Source organism: Hipposideros armiger, unplaced genomic scaffold (assembly GCF_001890085.2).
Source record: "Hipposideros armiger isolate ML-2016 unplaced genomic scaffold, ASM189008v1 scaffold_268, whole genome shotgun sequence".
Classification (NCBI taxonomy): Eukaryota; Metazoa; Chordata; class Mammalia; order Chiroptera; family Hipposideridae; genus Hipposideros; species Hipposideros armiger.
Genome location: NW_017731618.1, coordinates 1,228,531 through 1,250,090, shown reverse-complemented (window position 1 = coordinate 1,250,090; position 21,560 = coordinate 1,228,531). Strand labels below are relative to the sequence as shown.

Sequence of the window (21,560 nt, the reverse complement as noted above, 5' to 3'; positions counted from 1 at the left end):
TAAAGAAAATCTCCAACTTTCTCTCTCATGTACACGACACACAATATCCAGATCCATGTTTATGTGAAAGCATGCCATCATGAAAACTATCTACTAGGATCTCGGTCCACTTAGCACTATCACAATAATGCTGTAATATCACAAATGTTGATTTTCAAAGGACAGCACACTTAAAACTATATTCTACCTTAAAGGCTATTAACAATGATAAAATCAACCTCATGAGAAATCTATACTGTAGATATTTTTAAGTATGCAATTTTTAACCTCTGAATCCAATGTTCATTTTTACCAACCTTTAGTGAGCCCAATAATTCAGAAATATTGTGATATTACTTTCAATCTGATAAGGCCACTTACATATTATTGATTATAATATCATAATTATATTCTATGAATACCAATAATAATAGAGAAAATAATCTAATATAGTTTAAATTAATTGTACTTTTGAACTTTAATGAATCACAATTTGTATCTCAGTGATTCTTAATTGAAAATACTATGACTTTTTCTTTGAAAATACTATGATTCTACCCTTGAATTGGTAACAATAAAAAAAATGGAAACCACTTAATCATAGTAGTAAATTATTTCTATTAGTGTATAAAAAAGTGTTCAGTTACATTCCAAAAAGCACTTCGACAAATCAGCTAGCTTTCTTTTCACATGATCAGTTGAACAAAAGGGCAAAGTCCATACTACGAAATATTCCTTTGGTTATTTCTGATTGATAAATTCGTTTATAATTTTAAATCCATTTAATATATTCTTTCCCCAAAAGTAAGAGGATATAGTTAGCAAGCAAAATCCTGGGTTTTACCATGAATATAGGTTTGTTGCATGTCCAGAATTTAAATCCAATAGATCTGAATAAATATTGTATGAGGCCTTTTTAGAAAACTGAGATTGAATGAGTATTCTTTGATGTTTTAAAATCTGTTATTTCAGGGCCGGCTGAGTGGCGCATTGGTTAAAAGCTGGCTTGGGACGCCAGAGGGCCCTGGTTCGGATCCCACATATGAGGGCCAGTGACACTGCCCTCTACAGCTAAGATGCTGAATAATAGCTCAACCTGGAGCTGGTTTGCCTTGAGTCGCTGGCCTCAGCATAGGCTGCAGCCCCTGCTGCAGTGGGTTGCCATGAGCTACTGTGTGTAGCCAGCAGCCAGCATGAGCGGCCAGGAGCCGCCTTGAGCGGCCATCCAGAAGCCACCGACTGATCTGTCTCGCCTGGGAAGAGCATAATGATGGTGTCAGCTTGAGCCAGTGAAGCAACGTCCTCCACAACTAGACTGAAGACCAAAAGGACAGCAAGTTGTCTGTTCCCCTTCCCCCAATTCCCCAATAAAAATCTTTAAAAAAAAAAAAAAGAGTAGGTGGTTAGGGTATGAGGCAGTATGTGCAATATCAACATGGCCATGTTGACATTGATGTGATGGCCATTACATTATCATTACATCTACACAGACAAATGGTGCCTAACTGCCGATTTCCACCTTAGATGGGCAAACACCACGGGCTGCATCTAGAGTCAGGCTCCAACTATGCTGAGAAAAAAAAATCACCAATCAGATGAAGTGATAAAGTGCAAAGTGGTCATAAGTAGCCAGTAAGTGCTTCATAAGTGCAAATACCAGGGGACAAGGAAGAAGGGGAGGGGCAGGCACAAGAGAGGGGAAAGAGGGAGAGGAGGAGAAGCAGCAGGAGGAGGAGGTAAGCAGAACAAAACTGGCAAGTCACCTAAATTTGGCCCCAGCACCTGAGCTCTTCTCAGTTTCCTTCTCCTCTGTAGCACTCCTGTCGCCATACCTTGAGGAGAGGAGGGCCACCTCCTTTGAACTCCCTGAAAATCATACAGGATCTTCTGGAGAGAATGTGCACCAGGCGCTTACTCTGCCGTGGGGAGGCACGGCCACCGCCTTATACTTCTTAGAACAGACATCACACGCTTCACCTCCGAGGGCAGACACGGACGCTCTGCTCCCATAAAGGCATCTCAGGAACGAATATGTGACAAAATTGTGGGACTCAGTGAGTGATTACCTAGTTTCTGTGATTATAGCTCAGGGAGCCTGTTTTGCTTAAATTTAGTTTTCATTGTACACTTCAGAAGTTTTGTGTGTGTGTGTGTGTGTGTTTTTTAATTCACACCTGCATTAACATTTAAGATAAAGTATTTGCATTTTATTTAAGAAAAAAATATATGTATATATATATATATATATATATATATATGTATGCATGTATGCATACGGTCTTTAGTATAAACACAGCAAATTTTGAAAAGAAAATCCTCATCTTAGCTCCCCATACCCTTGAAAAACCTGTTTACATCTCTTAAATGTGACGCGCGCTGGGACTTTCTCCCTGCCAGGCCCCTGTGTTTTTCCCAAAAGAGTTCTAGAGAAGGGCACATCTCTTACAATGTTTCTGCTCTAAGTGGGGTCAACAATTCAGGCAGGAAAACACACAGCTCACAACGTGACAGCTAAGGAGAAACTGATCTCCAGCTGTCTGATTTAAAAGTCATATCTCTAAAAAGAAGGTTTTGAAAAGGGTTAGTGACTAGAACCAAAGGCAGGAGCCCTGGGCTAGCTTTCTTGACTGGTGTGACATAAAGTATAACACACATCTCAGTGTGACTCAGTTTCACCATTCACAAAAATAGAATAGTGTTTATTTTCTACCTGTATTATAACAAGAGAACTTAAAGTCACCAGAAAAACGTAGATCTCTTTATAATAAATTCTATAACTACATAGGTATATTTTTTGCCTTAACTTTTTTTGCTGGTTAATGAAATCAGAGCCTTCACTATAACTGTAAATATGTATGAATATTTCTCAGAAAAACTTCTCTAAAAATTTCCAATTTTGAAAACCTGAATAATTTTTTAAATCAAAACTATATAATTTTTGCCTTGTTCTCAAAAGACAATAGAGATTTTATGTCCATGTAAATATGATAATGCTTACAGTGTATATAATCCCTCGCTGACAAGATAAAACAATTATATAAATTCCTCTTTATTATAAAAAAGTTTACTCAGAGCCTTCTTAGCTAATTAGTAGATATATAACCACTTAAAAAAATGAAAACCTAGAGATTTAATTTATACAGAGTGACTTTATATCTTGAACTATATATTTCTCAGTTAATAATTTTGTGGGTCCCTTTGAGCAAGCAGGAATTTTAATGCATTTTCCTCCACTTCAACTTCCCTTCTTTGAAGAAATTCTGATTTTCACTTCTACCAAAAATAGTTCTTCATTTACTTAATGGGCACAATGTCATGAAAATATTATTGAGTGTTTACTCTATGCAAGGCCAATTTCCAAGAAAACATGTGGTAAATAAATAATTGGAAGCCAGTCATATCTGTTTCAGAACTGACTGTACTTTAGAATGGTAAACTCTATCCTGCATACACACAAATCAGCAAAAGCTCTTAAGAAAAGCTTATAATAAAGATATATGAAGACATTATGGTATTTAGAATTTGTTCTGATCAGATTTATAATTTAATTGGAGGATGTTACTAGCATACATGAATAATTACAGAACACTGAAATGAAACTGTGTGGCTCCAACTACATATAGATATGTAGATAATCTATAGTAGATCAAATAGATAATGTCCACTTTAATTCCTGTTCCTAGACTTCATTTCTTTATAGAAAGATTCTCATTTTTATGAAACAACACAGAAATATAACAAAACAAGAGCAAATGCAATTTGTCACAACCTAAGTAGAATTCATTAATTTACCTATTACCTCTTTCTCATTGCCTATATAGCCTAGCTACTACTCCGACCTCCTTATAATCAAATTTAGTGCACTTGCTCAATTCTCTCCCTTTCTGCTCTCCCTAAATCATGCAATATTCTTGAAAGTGTCTTCCTATTTTATTTGTTTAGTTTTAAATTCTCTCTTCCTTTGGCTCCCATGACACTGGTATATATTGAAGGAAAAACACTGTCCTTGGATTCTGAAAGCCCTGAACTCAAATCCTGGCTCAAACATGCGCTACCTCTAAAAACTTAAAAGTTGACTTAAACACTCTGAGCTACTCTTCATCTATTAAGCATGGGATAGGGTTGCATCCTTCTAGGGACTCTTAAATTGAGACTTATATGAGGTAACATATGCAAAGCTCTTAGAGTTTTTTACCTCCATGAAGTTTATGTGGCTTTGTGTTTTTGCCTTTTGATGGCCCATCAACAATATCCTGTCTTATATATAGCTATGTGTATATTTTTAATCTTCAAAAATATATTACAAATCCATTGAAGGCAGTTAATGACTAACAATTATTCATCAACAAATGACACTGGACCTAGTACCATGTCTAGCACATAGTAGGCACTGAATAAATGTTAATGGCTAAGTAGATGAACATATAACATTTTGTCTAAAGAGAAATATCATCAAATAAAAAATAACCCATCATGCCAATATCAGAGATATTGACATAGGGAAAATCTACAAATTCTTGACTATTAATAGATACATACATACAAGTTATGAGTGTATGTTATTTCAAATCAACTTAAAAGTTTTGGAACAATCGAACATATAAGAATCAATACTAGAAAATATATAAGATTCATTATATGAATGACCTGAATATCACTCTAAAAACATTTTAAGTGCAACATTCATCTTGCCCATGCCAGAATCAAGTACTCTCTCAGTTTCAAAATGCACAAGTATTTGTCAAAACTATGAAAACACAATTTAAATAATGCATTAAATGAAGGTTTTCAGAACATGAAACATGTGATGTACAATTTTGTTATATCTGATTCAATAACGTTTTAGTTAAAAAAATTAATGGAGGTCTATCAAATCTATGACATCACCTACAATATCCTATCTTATATATAGTATAAAATTAAATTTAACATAAAATGTATTTTTGGCATTAGTTCACAGAGACATGGAAATTCCCACAGTAATCCTCCCCTTGTAAATAGAGAAAATAACTTTTATGTAAGCCTCAACTTTTAGTATTCTTGAAGAGGTTCATTAGATAAGTGGTTTAGGGTATGAAGACTACAACCATAGAATGGTAACATGTAGTAACTGGCAAAAGTGTTTTTCTTTAGATTTAATTACTTCACACATAATAATATCCATCCAGCTGCATGGCTGCCTCACAAAATAAGAGAGGGGTATTTTTATTTTTTATAGAGTAAAACTAAGACTTAGAAACACAGTGTGAGTTGGTAGTGAGGTCAAAAGACATAACCTATTTTCTGCAAATCAAATCAATGGGCTCCTCTTAAGTGTCCAACAATCTCCGTTTCCAGTCTACATTCAAAATAATAAATACCCACATATTTAGTATATATCTGAATGTCCACAGACTGGAGTGACACAGCAAAGTATCATAGAAATTATAACATGCAGTATGTTATCTATAGGAAATATATACATTTCTTCCCCTACATCACTTCTACACTTTAAAACTAAAGTTATAAATTGTTCATTTTTTTCCTACCAGGAAGTATAAATTAGCATTAAAAAGAAATGCACTGGCTCTTCTGTGTCTTATATCTAAGTTTAACACCTTTAGATGACATTTTTCCCCAAAAAAACTTCAATCAAATATAAGCATAAAACGCTCTTGTCTGCTTTTGTCATGCTTCATGAACAAGTTAAATAAAAAGTCAATAGAAACTAACATGTGTAGGAGACGACATTCAAAGAGAGTGTTCCAGCTAAGGTGACATCTGCATTATTACATCTGCCAGAAGTTTGTGGCTGCGGGGAAATGGCCAACTTTACTGAGCTCAATTTAGCACTTGAATGCCCAAGTGGAACTCACCAGGCTTGCCCTAGCTTGTTTCCTTAAGCCATAAGCACACCTATGATTTTTCAGTACTAACCAATGGATGTAGTTTATCACATTGAACACAGTGATGGCCATATGCAAATTAGGCCCTTTGAAAGTACACTTACTCTTTTTTTACTACGCTGAATGTAGCAGTAAGTGGCAGTGAAGGGGGAAAAGAATGTTCACAGTATTGGAATTAAAATAGTAAAAAAAAACAAAAATGAAGCCTATAGAATACTGAAAAAAGCAATTTGGAGATAATTTATACCATCACCCATAGTAAATTAAGTTTATATCAAAAATTAATAGAGAAATTGATCCAAATCCTAGCCTACTATACTTATATGGGGTGAACTATATTACAATGGTCATATCCCCTACTTTTGACCGTCTAAAATGGATGAAACTAGATTTTTAAAAAATAGTTATGCACAATGTTGTTAACATAAGTAGCAGCATTGTACAAAAAACAAACAAACAAACAAAAAAAACAGAGAGCAAAATGGACCATTCCAGAAAAATTGTCCAAATTAAATGAAATGCAAAAGAAGAAGCAATCATCATAAATGGCTGGGAAACTTCCACTTGATAATTTAACATGGTCCAACACAAGCAGAGGCTGGCTGTTTTCTTTAAGATACAAACTTGGAGGAATAATTCAAAACTTAATTCAACTTAGTTTTATCCAGTAAAAGAACAAAATTATAGGGCCGGCTGAGTGGCTCGTTGGTTAAGAGTTGGCTTGGGAGTGCAAGCTCTGAGCAGCAAAGCTGCCGGTTTGGATCCCACCTGGACTAGTGATGCTGCCCTCTACAGGTAAGATGGTGAACAACAGCTCGACCTGGAGCTGGGCTGCCGTGAGTTGCCGGCAATGGCGTAGGCTGTAGTGGGGCTGCAGTGGGCTGCTGTAAGCTACTGTGAGTGGCCAGCAGCCAGGGTGAGCAGCCGGCAGCCTGCATGAGCTGCTGCGAGCCACCGTGAGTGGCCGTCCAATGGCTGGTGACCTATCTGCCTCAGCTGGTAAGAGCGCAATGATCACAATACCAACATGGGTCAGTGAAGCGACATCCTCCAAAACTAGACTGAAGAACAAAAGCACAGCAACTTGTCTGTTCCCTTTCCCTGATTCCCCAATGCTGTTTCCTCCCCCAACTCCCCAATTTAAAAAAAAGAAAAAAAATCTTAAAAAAAATTTTTTTACAATTAAGCAGGTATAATAAAATCCTTGAGCTAGATATGTCGGTCAGAAATAGCTAAGTACCTAGAAAAATCAAAAGAAGGAAATAAAAAATTAAAGAGTCACAGGCATTAGGTAATCAGATGCTCAAAGCTGGTAATTGGCATTCTCACATTTTTTTTTCTTGCTTGTTCATTTTTTTTTTAGTAGTATCTTGATTGCCTTTCAATCTAAAATTTCTAGTCCAACTTGATATAAATAAAAATATTTGGGGTGTAATGCCCCGAAACAGTTCCTGCTCAGAAACAAGCCTTAATATAGTTGACTTCCTTCCTTACTTATAGAAAAAGAGGTTAAGCTGAAAGATCCTTGTACCTGTGCTTATCAATTAATTACTAATATAACTGAAACTTTATCATATGTGCTGCTTCCATGGTAATAGGACTATCATTCTTTTATTGGCTACTATTAATATACTGAAAGTGTATGTTACACGAGTTTGTAGTCTTATTTCCTCCAGATGTTATATATAATTTGCTTTTCCACACACCTAAACATATATGTGTGTGCATATCCATATATACATATATACATATATGGTATGTATATATGGATATACATATATATGGGTATACATTTATGTATATGTACATATATATTTGTATATACATATATACACATATGTGTGTATATACACATACACATATATTACATAAGGATTAAATATCAAATATGCTAGGCTCTGGAGTACTGCTCAGGTTTGATCTCAGTTCTGTTATTTATTAACATGCGATATCAAGGAAGTTGCTAAATACCTCAGTGCCTCAGTTTACTATCTATAAAATCAGAATAATTACTACCTTTCTTAGGTTATATTAAATGAAATAACGTGCTTAGAAACGTGCCTAACATGTAGTCGATAAATTTGGTGATTATTATGGTACACTTGGAAGGCATTCAGAATTGTTTCATTGAATCAAATTTAACTCTGTATTAACAGAGTTCTAAATGATTTTGTTACTTTAAGGAATCAGCCATATCAGGAGAACCTAGCTGATGAAGACATTGCACATATTTATGTGATTTATGGTACTTGCAATTCTGCCTTCCAGGCCAGATTTACTTGCATGACCAAACTTGAATCTGTCAATGTACTAATGGAGGAAAGGACTATAGGTAATATTTTTATAGTTTTTGATAGAGGAAAATAAGCATATTTTCCTTCTGGCAAGTATTGATGAAAATGCTATATAGGATGAGCCTTTCTGTGTGAGTCAGTGTTGCTAGGGTAAGTAAGTATGGACAAAAGAAGCATATTGAAGTTTGGCTAGCTCAGTAGTGAAGGCTAATGGATAAGGCTTATGCAAATGCACCCCTACTAGAAATTCTGACACACTTAACTTTCCTTAACTTCTTGCAAAGTGACCTGGTAGCATGATGTTAATAGATCAAACATGTAAATCCCAATGTATATACATAACAAGCTCTGGAATCTTGCATGATACATCTCACATCACGTTGAGTAAAGAGAAACTTTCCAAATCCTAAAGAAATCCCTGTGACATATATTATCACTCTAGGTCGATTAATACCACTATGTCAGCTTATAAATTTGGGCAACTGCCTAGAACAGTCAACTTTCCTAGCAGGCCCTTGGGCAGCAATAAATTGCTTAAGAGAAAAGAGGGAAAGTCAGTGAACTCAAGTGGGGAAGAGAAATTTTTGGTTGAAGCTGCCTGAATAATGGTTATCAACCTAACTTGGTTAGAACAGATATTGCTCTGGGGTTGCCATTTCTACGCTCACGTATTGAAGATGGCAAACTGAGTTCTACCTTATGGGTGCAAAAATACTCAGAGCCGGGATGCTGTGTGGATTACTCTTACACCCATCCAATTTGTCTCATCACCCTGAAGAAGGCTGGGATTGCATTCATCATCCTCAGCATGATACATGCTTGTCTCCGCCCTTCAAGAAAAGGGATTTCTTACAGTAATTTTCACTTTCTCAGAGACATGGAAAATTCATCAGTTATTTCTTTAATGCTGACCTTGTTACGATCATTGTTTTGTTTTCCCCACTCCAGTCTATGGACACTGACATATACACTAAGTACGTGGGTATATTCAATTTGGAAGTCAAGTTCTACACTTCATTTCAGGTAAATACAAGTTATAGATCACCTATCAATTTGAGTGGTATTCTCATCCTCTGCTAGTGAATGCGCTTATTGCATATTAGAAGAATTTTAGCATGATTAACAACTGTAGAGTAGGAATTTGTGTTTATTAGCCTAATGGAATGCTATTGATCTTTTCCTAAGAATAGCATTTGCATCATAAGCTATCATTGCTTTCTTTAAAACAGCAAGTCTGATATTAACACAAGTAACCATTCATCATAAAGAAGATTAAGAAATGATACATTGCAAAATACATAAGCAGATGAAAATTATGACTCTGAAAATGAGTCCTTAAATGCATATACGTAAAATCACAAATGACTCAAGTAGCATTTTCAGTTTTGTGGGGGAGAAGGAAAGCCTTGGGCACTCATCATATGCCAGATGTCCTTGACACTTATATCGTTTAAGCTTCACAAGCTATAAAGTATGTATTAGCAAGAAGAAGATGAGGACTTCATAGCCTGTGGTCCTTCCAATTGCACACAGAAGGAACCAGATAAAACTTAACCCTCATCTAGCGTTCTATACTTTATCTTCTCTTTAAGTTTCTCCTTGTCTCCCAGTTAAGATTCTCATTGCCTATTTTCCCGGGAACCTATAAGAAAAGTGCAAAGGGACCTGGGCACATTGGCACCAGAGATATGTTGAAGCAAGAGAATTTTGGGGTCCTGTCAAATCACTCCAAATCAATTGCTTCCTCTTGGGCCTACACCTAAAGCCACCCTTTCCAACACTGAAGCAGTTGAGACCTTGAAACAAAATGAACCACAAATAAATGCAAATGGAAAAGAACAAGTGTTCTTAACCTTTATCCAAACTGGCAATACATAATGCAACCATATAATGCCAACTGTTAATAGAGAGATACTACTACTGTTGGAGCTATATATGCCTTGATGAGTAAGCCTCCCTGGATATTTAGAGACTGAGCAACAGCAGACATCATCAAAAAAGCAGAAGATGCTAATGGTAAAGATAATCAAAAGAGGGCAAGAAAGTTCAAGTCCTACACACGCTCCATCAGCTGCAATGTTCTTTCAACTTCAGACCCCTACATGCCACAGAATGACCAAGACAGATAGCTTCAGTGGCCATCTATTTTTATTTTATTTATCTAACACCTCTAAATAACAATCATTATCAAATTGTTAGTGTGCATCTAGGACACTTCCAAAAGAAATAAATCAAACAGTAAAGTACCACTCAGATAACAATGAATTCAGGGTTTAGGTTTCCTAACACAAGGTATCTGTTGAGTTCCTAATAAAAGAGATCATTTTAAGTGTAATTTTTTTAGAATCTTTTAAATTATTAATAGCTTTATATAAAAAGTGTTTAATGTAGATAATTATGAACAATAAAAAATATACTTACGAATATACTTATGCAAGAAAATGAAGACTGAAAATGTCAGATTATCAGCAAATAAATGTGGAAGTCAGAAAGATATTATAAGTAACCTGTAACAGTGACTTGTTCTAATCCTGCAAGGACCTTTATCACTATCAGTATATAGTTATTTCTGCTTAGCTGGAATCTCAACCTGCCTTCTGGTTGTAACAAAAAACTATTCAATTAAAACATTGAATTTGTCCAAAAATCAGAATGTTTATCAAGTGGAAATTTAAATCACAATAACATCTGCTATTTTTCACCCCAGGTCGCTTCCATTGCTACAACTGGCATACTGCAAGTTTCTAGCACCCTCATGTGGTTTCACTGGAGCGGTTTCATAGACATTTAAAATCAGTTTTCTGAAACTGAAAACAGTGGAACAGACAATATATAATTCAACGTGGAAGTTCTGTGGGCATCATAAACCAAGAAAGGAAACCCCAAGTCAGCAAAATGGTAAGATGTATAGGCTCGATTCTTAACTTACTTGCTCTCTGCGGTTCATTATATGTGATCACTGGAAAGGATGACATACAAGCAAGATTGGAACTGCCAGTTTTTAAAACCAAGCATTTGTTGTGGGCAATTGTTGAATATATGAAAAAAAACCTCATTTTGCTCAAAAACTAAAGCAAGTGCTTTTAGTGCCCAGTTTGTGTGCATCTTGTTTAGGTAAACAGAACAACACAAGTATATGCAGCAGTCACTAAATAGTTGAGAGATCAAAGCTGCCCTCATCCACATTTTTAGTGATTAAATTTTCTACATTTTCTCAAATCATTTGAGAACAATTTATATAAACAAGTTTTTCCCTCTCTAAATATATGTCTAAGCTTACAGGTGGGACTTCTTTCTAATAGTATTGTATTTCAGAGCCCTCTGAAAGGGAGAGAAGCTAAAGAGGATTATAGTTTGTTCCTTATATTGATAATAAATGCTCCTCTTATAAAAAATACATTTTAAAAACCTCCCTGTGATTTCATAACCTGAGGTGACCCAACAGTCTTTCCACAAAAAATTAGAAAGTAGATCTTAAAACACTGACATTATCAGAAAAGTCTGAACATGAAATTTTTTAAATAATTGGCCATGAAGGAGATAAAAATGTAAATTAGTGAGAGGTAAAGAGCCTACCAACAGAAACTTGAATGTGGCTTATTTGTATGCTGAACTGGTGGTCCCAATGTTAAATATATCAGTAGAATGCAAGAGGAATACACATGTTCATCAATATACAGCAATGTGTAGGTTGATATTAAAAGAGAAAAGTAGTCTTTAGAACTCAGAAAATGTATAGAAAACAGGAATACTGCTTAACTGATTATTCAAATTTAAGTCTAGGTAATGTCAGACAATTAAAGAGCACATGAATTCATAAATCATAAATGTAGGCTGATTTTTATAAATTCAAAGACCTAATGAAAACATCATTATTTTTTGCAAGGGTGGTGGTAAAAGATAGTTCAAATATTAATAGCTACCTTTCAGTAGGTAAGCATCTAAAAACTACCATTTCTTCTGGCTATGGCTACTGCTTTCCAACATTTCCATTTACCTCATTGAAGCATAATTTTAGCTGAGTGTTTAAGGGCAAGAGGAAGACTATTTAAGATTACAAAGAAGATATCTGAGTTTAACCAGAGCCATACTGCCTTACCTGTTGAGCCCCTTCAGTGTCTTTTCCATGTTTAAAATGTCACGCATCTTATACAAAAACCACTTGTCAATGTATGTGAGCTTCATAACCTCATCAAGGGACATGTTGTCTTCCAAGGCCTGCCAAAGGGGAAAAAGATACTTTTCTTTGGCAAACGTTTTATAAATGTCTTATTTGATTGAAAACATGCAGCAGCCATTCCTCTCCATGTCATTCACAGAGCCTGAGGCTACAGACTGAGACATGAAACATGAAACTGATATAATATCATTGATGTTGTTCCCAATAAACCTACAGATGTGGTCAACTATATCCATGATGGCATACAGAGGAGAGGCCCTAGGTAATCAGAGCAGTGTGTACTCAGAAGAACTCCCTTACCAAGCTCGGCTTCCTGCTCTTTATATGACCAGGTTACTAGTTATATCCTAAATTGGGGGCATCTCTTTGGAATTAAAGGGAATCTCTTGAAACTACAATTAAGTTAAATTTGTAAGAAAATCTAGAATCATTATAATGATCATTTAACTTGTATTTTGGATAATTACCCATTAGCAAATACCATACTTTTATCACCTCATTCCACATTCACACAAACTAGTCAGTGGAAATGTATGGATCAAATCTGGACTGGTGTTATTTCTCTAGAATAGTCCATCACAGAGGACTTCAAACAAAAAAACTATTTGCATCAGTTACTATGACTTTTGTGCTAAGACAGGCATTTTACAAAATCTTAATATATTCCAAAATGATGTAATAATAACTTCAGCCTTTTTCTGAAGCTTACTTTCACAATTTCCAAAAAGTAAAATTACAACTGTGAGTCATTAGGCTACGTAGATAAGGCAACTGAAAGAAGAGGAAACTCTTAAAACAAAGACTTTCATCTTCAAAAGACTTCTACTCTTATTCATTATTTTATATATATACTCTCTCTATATATACATATATATAGAGAGAGTATATATATAAAATAAACAACATATGTTATATACATTTTTGTCATATATTTATTCTATATTTTATATATATACATATATACACATAAATATCAAATAAAAATAATGATGACTTATTTTAAATCAGCATATTTTAGAATGGCACACTGTATTTTTATATCCCATTAAAAATACATGTAACGAGTAACTCTGTTGTTATATATCAACCTAGGGACTTTAATTTATTTTTAATTTTTTCTTATTTCTAGTGTCAGACAGACCATAATTATAGGTGTTGAGATATAGCTTGGCTCATACTTTTGTTGACTATAGAATAAGATGACATCTAATGGGGCTACTCACAGGCATGTTCACTTCATAATTCTGTTTATGTTTCTTTTGTTTAATTCTCCCTATAATTATAGCCAGGTCCCCAAGTACTTAATATTCTGTCTTATTTTCCAAGCAATTAAGACACAATTAACTGGTGGCCATCAACACTGAGAGGGGGACAGAACCTGAAGTCACTGCACCTTTGACAGACCAAAGGACATTTTCACACACTCACGCCAAGTAAACTCTCTGCAATTGATGGAGGACCTAGAATCCTGTAGCCCTTTCACAGTGAGGAAGGACAAATACAGTCACATCGGCAGCCTCAAACAGAAAGCAAGATCCTGCCCATCTTGGGACTTCATCTTCAAGCACTGCAGCCTCACCATGCCACGCGGCTGTAATGAAGTTCATGATGACTCCAAGCAAGTTTGAGGTGACTCTAATGTTCCCCAAATCAAAAATAATGCCCTGTTTTCTCCCCAAATCAAACGAGGTGATGATCCAGTCATCCTGAAATAAGACTGCTGCAAAAAGCAGGCCTCAGAGCAAGTTGCCCTTTTCTAAGAATTATGAAAGCGAGTGAAGATTTACACACTCCCTTCACTCCTTTTCGCCTTCAGCCCTCCACAGTTCTTACACTCTTTGTCAAAATCACCAAGCTCTTGGTTGCTGTGGAAATGAACAGTAATGATGACCTCTAACAAACAGAAATCAGTCCCTTCTCCCGGCACTCTGGCAGACAATAACTTATACCTCAGACCCTGCACCTCTGGCTCGTGTATAGGGTACTCTGTGCAAGAAAGAATCTCTACACATTTTCCCTGAATTCTCATCCTTTATACGTCTGTTAGAAAAGAGTGAGAGATTTGTTTGAGTTTTACAGCCTTGCTGGGAACTTGGAAATACTTCCCTTTTTTATCTGCCTCAAAATGGCAGAAGCATGATAACTGGATTTAAGGAAAAAATCCATTTCCTGCCTTTTGTCTGGAAAAAATTATATATAGAGAGAGGCATAAACATATGCATATGGATGTGATAGATTGCTTTTTAAACAAAAGACTGAAATAGAAACAATAAAGGCTGAAATAGGAACTATAGAAATGGTTTTCTATAGTAACCTTTCTATCACTCTCACCACCACAGAAAAATGTTAATTCTCTATTACCTTGAAATTCAACACTGAAAAATGTCTATCAAAAGATACTAGCAACTCCCAGAATTTCAAATGGAATTAAATATTCTGTGTTTAGAAACCATAAAGGTGAGGAGAGTATACATTATATGCAATGAAGGAAACATTCCCTCCCTTCTTTCTCTCTCGGCTGGACCCTGAATATATGGGCATAAAAGTTGCAGTGGGTTCAGAATCACTAACAGCATTTTTCTACTGTGACAAAGGCAAATTACAAAGACAGATTCCCCTTTTAAAGACAAAATTCTTATTCTCATTCACTCATCCCGCATATCCGCATGCACATATAAAATGGGCAGTGGGGTTTTGTAGCTCCAGTGTGGTGTGACGCTGTTGGAGGATTAAGGCCTAAGCTTCCTTAAATGTCAAAAAGCCATTCAGGGATTTCTGATCAGACAGATCCCAGCTGCCCAAGTCACCTTTTATAAAATCAGATAAGCTGAAACTTCAAAACTCTAAGCATAGTAAACATGAAAGGAGATTAATATGGCATTCAATTTGCATAAAAGGGAACAAGTGAAAAATCTGGGCTTTTTTGTTCTAAAGGTAAGACCAATAAAATAATGACAGAAAAAAGCCTGTCATCATCAAAGTTCTTTGTAGTCTGTTGTTGCTTACACACAGAAAAAGAAGCAAATAAGTAGAGAGTATTCTAGAGTCCTAGGTTACCCATACAAAGTGATAAGATTTTATGCATCCTCCTTTCAAAAATACAATTTTACACCTTTTCAAGGAACAAGTCATGAGAGTGATAAGAAGTGACAAGTAAATATTATCAAATGTCCTTAAGAGTATTGATACGATATGTACTAAACAGGAGGAACATTCAGTCTATGTGATCATTTCTTAAAAATGCAATGTGCCCTTAAGTCCAGGCTTAAAGTCCAATAAAAAAGGGTAATTTTTCATTAATTATAGATGTCTCCAGCTTCATATTACTGAAGATAATTAAAAGTTTTCCCCAAATCCCTGAATTCAAGATCACTTCATGATTCAGTTTTACTTTCCAGTGCAGGCTGACTATATTTAGAAAAAAAAAAAACAGTAGCTTGGGCCCCTTGTCATGGATTACCTTGGCAATGGCATAGATGCGGGTGCTGGATGGCTCAGCCAGCTCTTTTCTGAGATCTAGGTTTGATGGCCAATCTTTGTTCATTGGGAGTTGGGAAGTGAAGCCATTTATAGACGGGTGGCACATCCGTAAAGCCTTCTGGAAACTCTCCTCAAAGGTGCGACCAATAGCCATGACCTGCAATACACATTTAAGAGCTCATATTTAAAGAAAGAACTTAGAGTTTTTAATTTGGAACAGAACTATAAAAAGAACATTTTCCAGAAAAGACTTAGAAATAAGACATGCGTGTATGTCAAAAGAATACTACTCAAATTTAGGTATTATTTTTCTTCCTCTCTCCTTTTCTCTATGGTTTTGATATAGTGATTCTTCACTATTAGGCCAGTGTTTTACCACTTAGGGAATTTAGCTATATTTGCTGAGACTAACGAGGAAATCACCTTTATCTACCTCGGACTTTAGTATCAAAATAAAGAATCTGTGGCAGAGAATATCGATTTTTGTGCAGATGTCTTTTAGAATAGAAAGCAAATGAAGAGAAACCAGACATATATTAACACAAAAAGAGAACTATTTCTAAACAGGTATCAGTCAGTGTCCAAGACATGTTGACTTTCTCTATAGCTAAGCATCAATATTAATAGAACCTTGAGAATAATAACAAATACTGACAGATTCAGATTTTGAGTGTAGGTAAAGACTAAATTCCCTGTGACAAATTCAATGTGTCTTCCCACAGTCTTTACAGCTGATTGTACACTAATCAATTAGAAAAACCATGTGGTGATTTAGTTTGTACAAGTTACAAGTCAAAACTAAACTTAAATTGACTTTGAGGCCTACCCAGTTATTTTCAGTGGATAAACACTATCTTTGAATCTTTCCATTGAATAATAGAGTGCTATGCATTTTGGGTTTCCAATTTAAAATAATAACAATCATAACACTGTCATCAGTAAACTTCCATGATTCCTCAAATAGACCCGAATTCCGATGAATGTCAATTTGGTAAACCTTCATGTCAATTGTGTGACAAGATACATATTCAAAGATCACAAAAGCCAAACAGATAACCTTTTCTCACTGCTCCAAATTTAATTAGAAACAAGGGAAGATTCTCAAGAGCAGGAATAAATAAAATGTTAGTCCAATTCAGATACGCAATTTGCCAGGCATAATGGTGTTTAAAGAGTTGGACAATATGTTCACAGCTTTGCCAGCCTTGGCATGGGAGAGAGTGCCAGAAATAAGATGCTTTATGGCACTATCAGATTAAGAAAATATTTTTGGAATATTTAATAAAATATGTAAGCATTACATATTTAAAAGTTGGCCCTAAAGTAACTAGTTCTATAAGTGACTCACCATAAATTTTTATTATTATTTAAGCACACTATACATAATGGTATATGGAATAAATGCAATAAAAGAGAAGCAAACATATTTATATATTAATAAAGGAATCTATAACTGTGTTTGCTCAAAATTTGTGCTTTTTAATACTTTATATTATTAAAATTCACATTCATTAAGTAAAAATTTTACCATTTTTTTTCAGTGGAATAACTATTATGCATTCTCTTACCATATTCTGCTACATTCTAACAGCATATGTATATAAATATTGTATTTTAACTTTTATCACAGTTTAATTCATATTATATTTGGTTCTGTTTACATATTCTGAATTTACCAACTACAGATAATGTGTCACAATTAACATCTTATTCACTGTTTTAGCCTTCCAGTGCCTTGCATGTAGTAAGATCTCAGGAAATGTTTACTAACTTGAGTTGAAATAAATGTAAGGTGTTAAAACTAACTGACAACAAAAATCCCTCAGATAATACATTTAAAATAAAAATATTACAAAATTATCTCACATTCTTTAGCCTACAAATTTTACTGTGAACATTTGAAAAGGGAGACTTCACACAAAATGTAAACTAAATAACAGTCGTTTACTTGGCAGAAACACTACCAACAAGACTTTTCATGGCATTTGAGTTCTAATTCTATTGTGTACCTTGAAGCATGATGGAAAAAATAAGATTTAAAACAACTATGAAGGAAGAAAAACTACTACTTGTCTTTTATAACTAGTAAGACATTTTCATTTTAAAGGTCAAGTTGTTCCTTATCTGTCATTACTTTAAAATCTTCCATTAATATCTTGGAAACTAAGGAAACCAAAATCGTAACAGTTCTGCCTTTCACATGTGAATATGGTTAATCAGTAAAATGCCTTTTTTTTTTCTTTTCCCCTGCATTGGTGATGGATGTAAGCTGTATTTCCTGTGATTAGTGGCATGCATCTCTGAAATGGCCAGTCTGAGTTTAGGCTATAATCTATGTCATGGGAGAAATGAAGTCCAATATAGAACAAAAGGTCATAAATAATTTTTGCTCTGTAATATGACTTGCTTGGACACCTAGACATAGAGCTCCTACACTGACCATAAAGAGATGGAGATGAGATAAAGTAAAATAGATAGATAGATAGATAGATAGATAGATAGAAAGACAGATATTGAGATTCATGCATACTAAATTCAAAATTCTACCCATAAACAATGAAAATAATACTGATGCAATACTTTTATAGGAAGTGTGCTATGAATCTACCTTAAAAGACATTACGAAACATTTATATGTATTAATCCTAAGCCTTATAAGAACTTCACAAAGCAGGTATTATCATCTTCATTTTTCAGATGGTGGACCTGAGACTCAGTGTTTTGCATGAGTGTCTCTAGATAGTAAGTGGAAACACCAAGAGTAAAACCCAAGTTCATCTGGTCCCAAGGCTTATGTTCTCTCTACTATGCTAGGCCTCCTGGATGCAAAGTGAAATAACCCCTCCGTGGGGGAGACAAGAGACTGAATCTCAGAGGTAGGGTCTGAATTTATTTCCTTACACCTGCACAAAGAGCACTGTTTCTTTGCAGATGGAATAATCAAAAGCTAACTTTAATTTAAAACAGAACATTATGTAAAATTGAAAAATGATAAAAGCTTAGAACATTTCAGGATAATAAAAGGGGGCTTAACAGTCCACTATGCTCTTCTCAATTTAGAATTTTAGAGCTACAAAGGCCATGAGAGATCTTCTAGTCCAGCTCCTTTCTTTTATAGATGTGAGAAGAGAGGTCTGCAGAGATTACAGCCATAATTGGCTTAAATGGACTAAAGTTGAATTCTTAACCTCTCAGTTCAGTGATCTTTATGGTACACCATGTTGACTTTTATAGCGTTTTATTTTCTTGAATTGGTTATAACGTATATAACAATTCAATTATATAAATGTGAATGTGTTTTCACATATGTGTATATATTATATATCCACATATATAGCCTCTCCTTTTTAATGCTCTTAGAATGCTAGAATGTGTAGATGCTCTTAGATCCATTAAACAGTCATTTAGCAAATGCCTTATGTTAACTGTCACATAGAGAGATGTTGAAACACTAGGAAGGAAATGAAATTCCTATATATCATCCAATCAAGAACCCAGTTTCCAGGCAATCTTAAGACTTTCAGCAGTGTCAAAAATTTGTCAAAATAACAAGAACAAGGACAAAATAAAGGAATAAACCAAGGACTCACCTCTCCTACACTTTTCATAGAGCTACCAATTCGACTAGATGTTCCATGAAAACGATCAAGATCCCAGCGAGGAATCTTAGTCACCATGTAATCCAGGCTTGGTTCAAAGCAGGCTGATGTCTTCCCTGATACAACGTTCTTGATTTCTGGAAGTGGAATTCCTAGGGCAATCTTTGCAGCAATGAATGCCAATGGGTAGCTGTAAAGGAGGAAAAAAATTTAGGTTTTTTTCTCTCAAAAATAAGAATTAAGAACAGCTGAAAACATAAATTCATCTTTCTTAGGGATTCTGGTATTATTCCACATAAGGGTATAAAACACACCTGATTCTCTGTTCGGTATGAATATTTAATAGTCACTTATAAAATAATGTGAGTCATAATAAAGTTAAGAGGCACAGATCCTAAGAGAATTCCTTCTCTATGTCTGACATGCAGGCTACAATGCCAAACCTTCACTTCTTCAATCCAGAATCAATCGCTTCCTTGATAAGTAAAGAACTCACTTGTCTAAAACCTCCACTAAGATAAGAATCTACAAAATATTCTTTTGAAAAAAATATATACGCATCTGCACCTGGAAAGATGTGGAGTTAGCTGATACTATGGGGCATGTGATCGTCAGAAAATGTAAGCATTGCAAGTTTAGGTCCTTGCTCTGTCTCCAAATTATCTTTGAACTTTGTATTCCTTACAAAACTAACACTCTGGGAACTTGACTGCCCTCCTCTTAAATGTCAGTTTTGGTAATTGTACTTGATGAAATAATTCATAGAACTATAGAGTTACATACGAGCCCTTTAGTACAACTCCCCCATCTAACAGGTGAGGAAGCTGATAAAGATTATAAGTGATGTGTTCAAAGTCACAGAGTCAGTAGAAGAATCAGAAGGAGAACTCAGGTCTCCTGACTCTTGCCTGGGGCAACATGCCTTCTACCAGTCCATGCAACACTGTGTAGCTACATAAAAAAAATCTTTGGTGGTAAATATTTTAGTCATTTAAACACCATACAATTTTAATGCCAGATGCTAAAATATATTAATAGAAACAAAAAGTATTCCCTCCAGTTATGCTTGCTAGCAGTTTTTAAATGAACAGCAAATTTATTTGGTTGCACCATTCACCTATAGAAAAAAATCCTATATTATTTCGTCTTGTGGAGCTTTGCTAAAATAAAATAATGTGTATTGAACGCTTGAGTGAAGTGAACTATATTATTTGTCTACCATTTGCTACACCTGAAGAAGTCAGTTGAGGACTAAATTTAAGGATTAATTTGCACTTTTTAACAACATCTGCAAAGTTTAATTAAGAAGCAGATTTTTCTCAGCCTCCTTTGACCATCCAGATTTTGATTAGCTTATGATTAGCCAGCAAACAAAGCCAGCTACCAATGCCATTTGCCTCAATCTGGCAGCAATCTCATTAATAACTATGTCCTTAGGGTCCAAAATGATTTGGAGCCAGCATACAGAAATGGGGATGATAGTTTGTAAATGTAGCACAGTCTTTACTAGCTGTCAGCTTTCAAGTTCTCTCTGTGAAGAATCTGCAAACCCTTGGTCCATCATTCTGATCTTACCCAGTGGCCTTTGAGGCCAAGGCAGAGCTTCGGGACAGTCTGGCATTCACTTCAATGATGCAGTATTCCATTGAGGTAGGATGAAGGGCAAATTGAATGTTGCATTCACCCACAATGCCCAAGTGGCGAACGACATTGACTGAAGTACGTCTCAACATCTGAAACTCCGCATTGGAGAGTGTCTGGGCAGGGGCCACAACAACTGAATCACCTGCACATCCAAGCAGCACTCATTATTTGGTAGCATATCTCAATAACCGACTTTAGTGACTTCACCTATTTGTGTTATACCAGACACAAAACTGTCTAACAGTTTATTGGGGAAAGAATTACCTTAACGTCATTCAAAGAAGGAACATCAGGTAGTATTTCCTCTGATTCTTGTTTTACCTGTATTACTCTGACACATTATTTACAGAAACCCCATCTAACCTTTCTCAAATTCATCTAGCTGTCAAGGCCTCAGTCATCTATTGTACTTACTGGAGTGACATTAACTTCTTCATTTTTTCTTCTCTTCATCTCAAATTCTCTCTCTCTCTCTCTCTCTCTCTCTCTCTCTCTCTCT

General features: G+C 35.3%; 1 protein-coding gene across 1 annotated transcript in view; it reads right to left on the bottom strand.

The window, feature by feature from the left end:
- CPS1 (carbamoyl-phosphate synthase 1) overlaps nucleotides 1–21,560 on the bottom strand; it is a 120,470-nt gene that overhangs the window by 45,354 nt on the left and 53,556 nt on the right. The window contains exons 17-20 of the mRNA XM_019656859.1: nucleotides 20,993–21,203; nucleotides 19,409–19,607; nucleotides 15,799–15,975; nucleotides 12,258–12,376 (exon numbers count right to left, since the gene is read on the bottom strand). Of these exons, the coding sequence (XP_019512404.1) occupies nucleotides 12,258–12,376; nucleotides 15,799–15,975; nucleotides 19,409–19,607; nucleotides 20,993–21,203 (706 nt within the window). The remainder of the gene's footprint in view (nucleotides 1–12,257; nucleotides 12,377–15,798; nucleotides 15,976–19,408; nucleotides 19,608–20,992; nucleotides 21,204–21,560) is intronic.